General features: G+C 45.1%; 1 protein-coding gene across 1 annotated transcript; it reads right to left on the bottom strand.

Moving 5' to 3' along the window:
• Positions 1-949: 949 nt before the first annotated feature.
• On the bottom strand, positions 950-1,528 carry LOC141022591 (uncharacterized). Its single transcript, XM_073498854.1, has one exon. It carries the CDS (start codon positions 1,526-1,528, stop codon positions 950-952), a length of 579 nt encoding a protein of 192 aa, XP_073354955.1.
• Between the last annotated feature and the right edge of the window lie 7,069 nt (positions 1,529-8,597).

Genomic DNA, 8,597 nt, shown 5'->3' with positions numbered 1-8,597 from the left:
TGCATCATATAGAAGCAGCAGGAGCAGCTCATAACAATTCATCGTATAGTGGATCAGAATGAAAATTTGGCAAAAAATCATAGGAGATCCTCACCTTGTTGGATGATCTCATGCTTCAACAGCACCTCAAGGCCACGGCCTGGGAGGAGGGGAGGGGGAATAAGGTGCCTTCTGCTGCAGTGTGGCATCAGCCGTATTTGTGCGGCGCCCGCCGGAGTAGTGCGTTGGACGGACCATAGTGGAGCAGTTGCTGGAGACCATGAGAATGAGGGGCAGCGGCAGAGGGACGAGCAGCCAGGGAGATTTGCCCCTACCTGCCGGCCATGTAGCCTAGCTGGACAAAGCATCATCGAGGACCGGGCCAGATGGGACCAGAGGCGATGGCTCGCTGGAGGAACCCTAGGGCTGTAGGCAGGGGATCGAGGTAGAGGGAAAGGGGAGAGGAGATGCAAGCGGGCAGGGCAATGAACGCTTGCGTGTTTGTTTTTACTTGAGGGTCAGGTGTGACGTGGGCGTGAGCAGTTGCATTTTGAGTGTAGTATAGGCAGACAACAGAGTCATTTCACTATTCCCCTTCCCTTCCTTTTTAGTGAGCTTCTACCCGAAACACCCCCCTCCAAAGTGAAATAAGTTAAGGCCAAGCCCATAACTCAAAAATGACTTCTTTACATCTTTTAGAGCATCTCTAATAGATGGTCCAAAATTTGGCGGTCCAAAACCGAAGATGTAAAATTTGGACCGCTAAAAGGTGCGTTTTGGAGCTCCGAAAAAAGCTCATCTCCAACAGATGGTCCAAATTGATGGTCCAAAAGAGCAACTCCAATAGATGGTCCAAAATGAAGATGTAAAAACGACATACTACTAGCCCATTCAACATAGTTCAAACATCAAATTCAACATAGTTTCATACATAAACTTCAACTACTACTTACTCAAACTGCTAGATAAACTACTCCTCGTCGGAGCTACGGAACTGCTCCCAGAACTCCTCCTTTGTCGGGTCGTCGCACCCCTCCTCCTCCTCCTCCGAGAAGTCTACCCAGTCCTCCTCGGAAGAGGAATCGATGGGCATCACCGTCGAGGGACCGGCCTCATCCTCCTTCTTCGGCCCCTTCTTCTTTTGCTCTGCCTCACGCTTCCAGTAGTACTCCAGCTCGGCCTGGACGTACTCCGGATGCTCCCGAGCAAACCTCGCCATCGCCTCCTCATCGGTCTCGCCAGCACTGACGACAACCGACGGCTTCTTCATTATCTTCTTCTTCGTCGTGATCTCCTTCATGTTGATGCCCTGCGGCACAAGCATCTCCGGTACCGCCCGACTCGATCTCTGGAAAGTTGAGGTGTGACCGAGGCCTCTCGGCACGCCACACCGCCACGTCGTAGGCACGCGCGGCCTCTTGGGCAGAGGGGTACGTGCCGATCCACCAACGCCTTTCGGCGTCGGAGAACTCCACACCCCAGTTGCGGAGGGCTTCTGCCTCACGCCGAAGAAGCCCGACTTGCCCTTCGGCGTCTTCTTCGGCGCCATCGGGAGCGGTGTGCGGCCGGGGCGTTGGCGGACGGAGCCGGGCGGGGCGGTGGTGGCCGGCGGGGCGGTGGCGGACAGAGCCGAGCGGGGCGGCAGCGGCGTGCGGGGCGGAGCTGCGGGTCGGCGGTCGGGGCAGTGGTGGAGCTGCGAGCGGAGCTGCGGGGCGGAGGCGGACGGAGCCGGGCGTGGCGGATCTGCGGGGCGGCGGCGGCGTGCGGGGCGGCGGCGGCGTGCGGAGCGGAGCTGCGGGTCGGCGGTCGGGGTAGTGGTGGAGCTGCGTGGCGGTGGTCGGCGGGCTGCGGGGCGGGCGGGCGGCGACGCGGCGTGGAAACAGCGGCGGGCGGCGGGGCCGGATCCGCGACGGGTGGGCGGCGGGGCGGCGTGGAAACAGCGGCGGGGGCGGGGCGGCGCCGGATCTGATGCGGGCGGCGTGCGGCGGGGCGGCGGCAGCTTGTGGAGGCGGCGGGGCGGCGGCGGACGAGCGGGAGGTCGCGGGCGGGCGGGCGGGAACGGAAATGAAGTGGCGGTTGGGCGTTCGCGGGCGGCTGCTAGTTTTGGACCAGATGCATCTCGTGATGTATATTTGCATCGCGAGATGTTGCATTTTACATCACGAGGAGGCCGCGGTCCAATTTTTTTTGCATATGGACCGTCTGTTGGAGCAGCATTTTTTGCCCCAGACGGTCCAAAAGTTAGTTATTTTTACATTTGGACCATTTACTGGAGATGCTCTTATGGCTTATTTTGACAATAAGCCCTGAAAAGGCGGAATCGAACTGGCCCTTAACCTGCAATTCAATTGTGCATGCAATGATGAATCACTCCTGCCTGCTATAGTGTACATTTAGGCATCATCATACATGGCATGACCTAATACATGTGCATTCCATTGTAGAATCTGGAATATGCAATGTTTATGTTTGTTCATACATTGCACATGATGTTTAAATGCCCCTTAAATCTGGTCAGTCAAGTGATGGTCTTTAAGCCTCCTTCTTTGCTTCTTTTCTTGATATGTAAGATTTGCTCACACATCTGTTCAATTGTTGTTTGCATCAGCCAGCCATACTAGGACTGTTTGCTTTGATTACTTGTTGTTCTTGACCTAACACTCTAACAGAGCTTGTCAATGATTTAAACACTAAGGGCTGCTATATTGGGGCCTCGTCTAACTCATAGGTGACATAAAGGTTTGGCTGTACACTGAAGTAGGCTCTCCAAGAGTACCTAGAGATCCAGTTCGAAGGTATGCCTAGTTTTTACATAGTGCAGACATAGTAAATGCTCATTTCATTGTGTGCAAGTGCAAGAGATGTGGCATGTTTCATTATGTGGTATTGTTTTGTTATAATCTCATCCTTTTGTGTTGTTCACAGACTAGAAAGTATGCATATTTATCTTCCAAGAAGACGAGTAACTAGTTTGTGTGACCTTGCAGAGGGGGTGCAATGAAGATAAGATTGAGGATTTCCAAGTGCAAGATGTTAGGAAGGAGCCTTGCAAGAGAAGTAGGAGCTGCGCTGAGCCTGTTCAATCAGTTAAGGTAAGTCACCGTATCCAACTCAACAGTTCAATTCCACAAATCCCTCTGTTGTTCATTAGCCTAGTATTAACCAACTATTATTGCATGAGGCTCACAATCTAGTTTATACTAGGCTAATGATTGCATAGTTTTGCTTGCTGTAGTAGGTTTGTATGAATCCCTCTGCTGTTCATTATGCTCCCTAAGACTTTAATTAAGCTACAAAATGGCCAACTGCTTGCTTACTTATACGCAACGTGATGTCCAAATTTGTAACTTGTCTGTGTTTTGGATTGGGCCCCAACATCATGCTCCTCTGGTGAGCTAAGAGAGATTTCTGTATGTAGGCTGCACAGGTTACCTTTTTATTTTTTAAAATATCACCTGCTTATGCTTCATGACGTGAAACATTATTGTTAGTCCTGTTTTGCCATGTACAAAATAGTCTGTCTTGCTCGCTTCACTGTTGTAACTATATTTTTGCCCTAGTCATGTGTACTTACAGAAACATTTCAGGATGAAGTGACATCAACACAAAGATCTGCGAGCAGTGCGGCATGGCCGTTACCGAATGATTATGGATTTGAATTGGAATGTGCTGATGTTCTCGAGTATCAACTAGAGGTGGCAAGACAACGTGTACATGATTCTCAACATACAATCAACAAGTTGAGACTGGACATGCAGGTATTAGATGCAGGAGTCAAAAAAATGAAACAAGACACTGAGGTAACCACGAAGGAATTGGAGATTTTGCAGATTGAAATTTGTGCTATCTTAATCCGGCCAATCCTTTTCTCTAAAGAGATTATAGTTCAAATGGTAAGTTCTGTTGATGCGTGTCCATGATGTATGAGCTTTATTTGTCCAGTGTATGTAATTTGTTGTTTGTGTATGATTTATAATCACTGGTGCCGAACTATAATGCCCAGTGGGTATATTCGGCTGTAATTTCTTTATTGTATAGTGTAGGATTATTCTACGTTTTTATGCTTGTCATTGTATAGTGTATGTTTTTAGAGGCGATAGTATACAGTAGGATATTTGTTGAATATGCTATATCATTGAAACGGGGGCCAACACGCCCAAACATTTCCTGGACGCCATACAAATGAACAAACATGTGCAGTCAAAGCGGGCCTTAATTGGGCTGGTCAAAATAATATTAAGTGGATCCCAAATGGGCCCACCGTAACAACGGCTCTTAGCAGGCCGTCAACACGCCTAAAGCTCGATAGGGTCGTATAAATGGAAATGGCATGCGGGCCTTTAGCGGGCCGAAATAAATGTCAATTTTGTCTCGACCCTTTTACTTTACGGGCCAGTAAGAGGTCGAAAGTGTTATGGGCCAGAGGAGGCCCCATTTGCAAACTAGGCTTTTAACAGGCCGAAAGTCGCATTGGGCTGAAATGGTGCCCTGCGGAACGTGCGCCCCTAATGGACCTAAAGTCAAAGGCCCAACTGTTGTGCGGGCCCTTAACAGGCCGAGAGACAAAATGGGCTATGAGTTGGCCCATTTACCGAATGGGCCGAGGACAGGCCTAAAGTCACAGCGGGCTAGAATTGGCCCAACTACAGAATGGGCCGAGAAAAGGCCGAAAGACGTTCCGGGCCGTTAACGGGCTGGAACTGACGATGGGCTGCTAACAGGCCGAAAGAAGCTCGGGCCGCAATTGGGCCCAAAAACGTAGCGGGCCGTTAACGGGCTTAAACTGACGATGGGCTGGAAATTGTCGAATCTAGAATGGGCCTTTGATGGGCCGATTCTGTGTAACTTGTATGGGCCGTAATTGTAAATGGGCCTGACTCAAGTAGGCCGCTAATGGGCTGGCCCGCTTATTTTGACAGGCCCGGCCTTTTCATCGGAATGGGCCTCTGTTAGGCCATGCCACGTGTCGACGTATCATAGGCACCTCCTGTCCAATGAGTGGATGACATCTGTCCGAACGTTGAGCCGACACGTGTTTCCTCCGGCCAATGAGAATTTTACACGTGGAAAATTCCCATTGGTCCGGGCTGTTAGCGTGTTATCGGATCCAAAACCGGACCCGATAGCTTAACGGCGTCCCATTATGGTGGATGCCACGTTTCGGTCACCCTTGACGAAAGCACTTCTACGATGCGCGATTTATCGTCATGGAAGTGGACACTTCCGTGATGATAATTTTCGTAATGTCATGGAACACTTCTACGACAGCACAGGTATGACTATCTTGATTCTATCATAAATTTGTCATGGATGTACATGCATGACAGAAAACGTGAGCTACTGTGACAAACACGTATCATCACGGAAGTGTCTTTTTTTTGTAGTGCATGCAAGTTTTTTTCCATAAGCATGTATGACTATTGACGGAATACATGCCTACATTATATTTATGAACTAGAGCTAGTTCTGTCTCGCCCAATGTTATGACTATTATATGATGAATATCATCCAAAGAATTCACAGATCCAATGCCAATGAGTTTTCCACATATTGCTCTTGCTAAGTTACTATTGCTATTGCTACTGTTACAACTGCTACAAAACTGTTACTGTTGTTACCATTACCGTGGCCACTGTTACCATTGCTATCAAAACTATCATATTACTGTGCTACTGATCATTTTGCTGCAGATATTTCATCTCCAGGTGTGGTTGAATTGACAGCTCAACTGCTAATACTTACAAATATTGTTTGGCTCCCCTTGTGTCGAATCAATAAATTTGGGTTGAATACTCTACCCTCGAAAATTTTTGCGATCCCCTATACTTGTGGGTTATCAAGACATTTTTCTGGCACCGTTGCCTGGGAGCATAGCTATATTTGTTGCGTCACTTGGGATTATTATCTATTTATCACTATGAAGAATCTGAAAGATACAAGAACCAAGATCGTGCCCTCTAAGACGAGGGGAGGTAAGGAACTGACATCTAGCTCTGCACTTGATTCGCCTTCTGTCTTTTGTAAGCTTGCAACACCACCACATGCTATTAATCCTGATATGTTGCAAGTTATTGATGATGCTACTTCTTCTATGAATGATGCTAATTATGATGCTAGTACCTGGCTTGATGATAATGTGCCACTAGGTGAATTTCATGATGAACAAATTGCTAGAGCTAAAGATATTGAGAATGCTGAAACTGATGAAGTCTTTGATAGTGAAAATTATGAAACACCTATTAGACCTAGCTCTCCTAGATTTGAAATTCCTAAGATACCTGAGGGTTATGTTACGGATGAAGAGGTAGCTAGAGACTTTCTTGCTTGCGAGGATAGATATGATCTAAAGAAACTACTAGCCAAGTTGAAAGAAAAATCATTGAATGCTAGAATGAAATGTGATCCTAAGTTTGCTACCTCACCTATATTTGTTACTGATAAGGATTTTGAATTCCCTATCGACCCAGAGTTAATTACTTTGGTTGAATATGATCCTTTCCATGGCTATGAAACTGAAACTGTTGTGGCACATCTTACTAAATTAAATGATATAGCCACCCTATTTGCTCATGATGTGAAAATTCGCTACTATTATATTCTCAAGTCATTTCCGTTCTCATTAAAGGGTGATGCTAAGACATGGTACAATACCCTTGCTCCTGGTTGTGTGTGTAGTCCCCGGGATATGATCTATTGCTTCTCTAAAAAATATTTTCCTGCTCATAAGCAACAAGCTGCCTTACATGAAATATTTAACTTTGTGCAAATCAAAGAAGAGAGTCTCCCACAAGCTTGGGGGAGGCTTCTCCAATTAGTTAATGCTTTGCCTGATCATCCTCTTAAGAAAAATGAAATACTTGATATCTTCCGTAATGGACTAACCGATGCTTCTAGGGACTTCCTAGATAGTCGCGATGGTTGTGTTTTTAGGGAACGAACTGTCGAACAAGCTGAGGAATTATTGAATAATATATTAAAAATTATGATGATTGGACTCTCCTTGAACCACCGCCTAAACCCACTCCGAAGAAGAGGGGTATCTTATTTCTCAGTCCTGGAGATATGCAAGAGGCAAACAAATGTATGAAGGAAAAAGGTACTAAAGCTGAAGATGTTAAGAATTTACCACCTATTGAAGAAATACATGGACTTGACACACCACCACCACAAGTGGTAGAGGTAAATTCTTTATTAAAGTTTGATGAAGGTGGCATCCCTTACAATAAACATCCTAGCCAATGCCTTTATGAATTTGACAATCACATTAGAAAACAAGATCACTTCAATGCAATTTATGAAACAATTGAAACAAAACTATGATATGATTGCACGCGCGGGTGACTTGTTATACAGAATCACTAATGATGTAGAGGTGTAGGAAAACATGCCTCTATGGTTCAAACTCAGTTAGAACAAGTTGCTAAATCTCAAAGAGAACTGCTTAGTGAAATGAACAGTAATATGAATGATTATGCTGTTAGAGTAGCAACTAGAGGAGGTAAAATGACTCGGGAACCACTTTATCCTGAGGGACACCCTAAAATAATTGAACAAGACTCTCAAAGAATTAATACTGATGCACCTAGTTCTTCTAAAAAGGAAAAGGAAAATGATAGGACTTTGCATACCTCTAGTGAACCTGAAAAGGAAAAACCTCCTAAAAATAATAATGATGTCTCTATCTCACATGCTGAAACTCAATCCGGTAATGAACATTCATCTAGTGATAATGAAAAAGATAATGATGATGTTCATGAAGATACTCAACTAGACAATGATAAAGAACCAGATAATGATGTTGAGATAGAACCTACTGTCGATCTTGATAACCCACAACCTAAAAATAAAAGATATGACAAAAGAGACTTTGTTGCTAGAAAACATGGTAAAGAAAGAGAACCATGGGTTCAAAAATCCATGCCCTTTCCACCTAAACCATCTAAGAAAAAAGGTGAGGAAGAATTTGAACGCTTTGCTGAAATGCTTAGGCCAGTCTTTTTGCGTGCCCGTTTGACTGATATTTTAAAGATGGCCCCTTATGCAAAATATATGAAAGAAATTGTTACTAATAAAAGAAAAATACCTGAAGCTGAAATCTCCACCATGCGTGCTAATTATTCTTTTAAGGATGGAGTACCTACAAAACTTGGAGATCCAGGAATACCAACTATACCTTGCTCTATTAAAAGAAATTATGTCAAAACTACTTTATGTGATTTTGGAGCTGGTGTTAGTGTTATGCATTTCTCTTTATATAAAAGACTTGATTTGAATAAACTCACACCTACGGAGATATCATTGCAAATGGCTGACAAATCAACCGCCATACCTATCGGTGTTTGTGAGGATGTGCCCATTGTTGTTGCAAATGTTACTATCTTAACAAACTTTGTTATACTTGAGATGCTCAAGGACGACAACATGCCGATTATCCTTGGTAGACCCTTTTTGAATACTGCAGGGGTTGTTATTGATTGCAATAAAAGCAAAGTTACTTTTCATATCAATGGTAATGAGCATACGGTGCACTTTCCGAAGAAACAATTTCAAGTGAATGGTATTAATGTTATTGAAAAGTTTCCGACAATTATTATTGGAAGTTTTTCAAATCCCTTTAC

Source organism: Aegilops tauschii, chromosome 5 (genome assembly GCF_002575655.3).
Source record: "Aegilops tauschii subsp. strangulata cultivar AL8/78 chromosome 5, Aet v6.0, whole genome shotgun sequence".
Taxonomy (NCBI): domain Eukaryota; kingdom Viridiplantae; phylum Streptophyta; class Magnoliopsida; order Poales; family Poaceae; genus Aegilops; species Aegilops tauschii.
The sequence above is the reverse complement of the archived record's forward strand: the minus strand, read 5'-3'. Positions and strand labels throughout refer to the sequence as shown.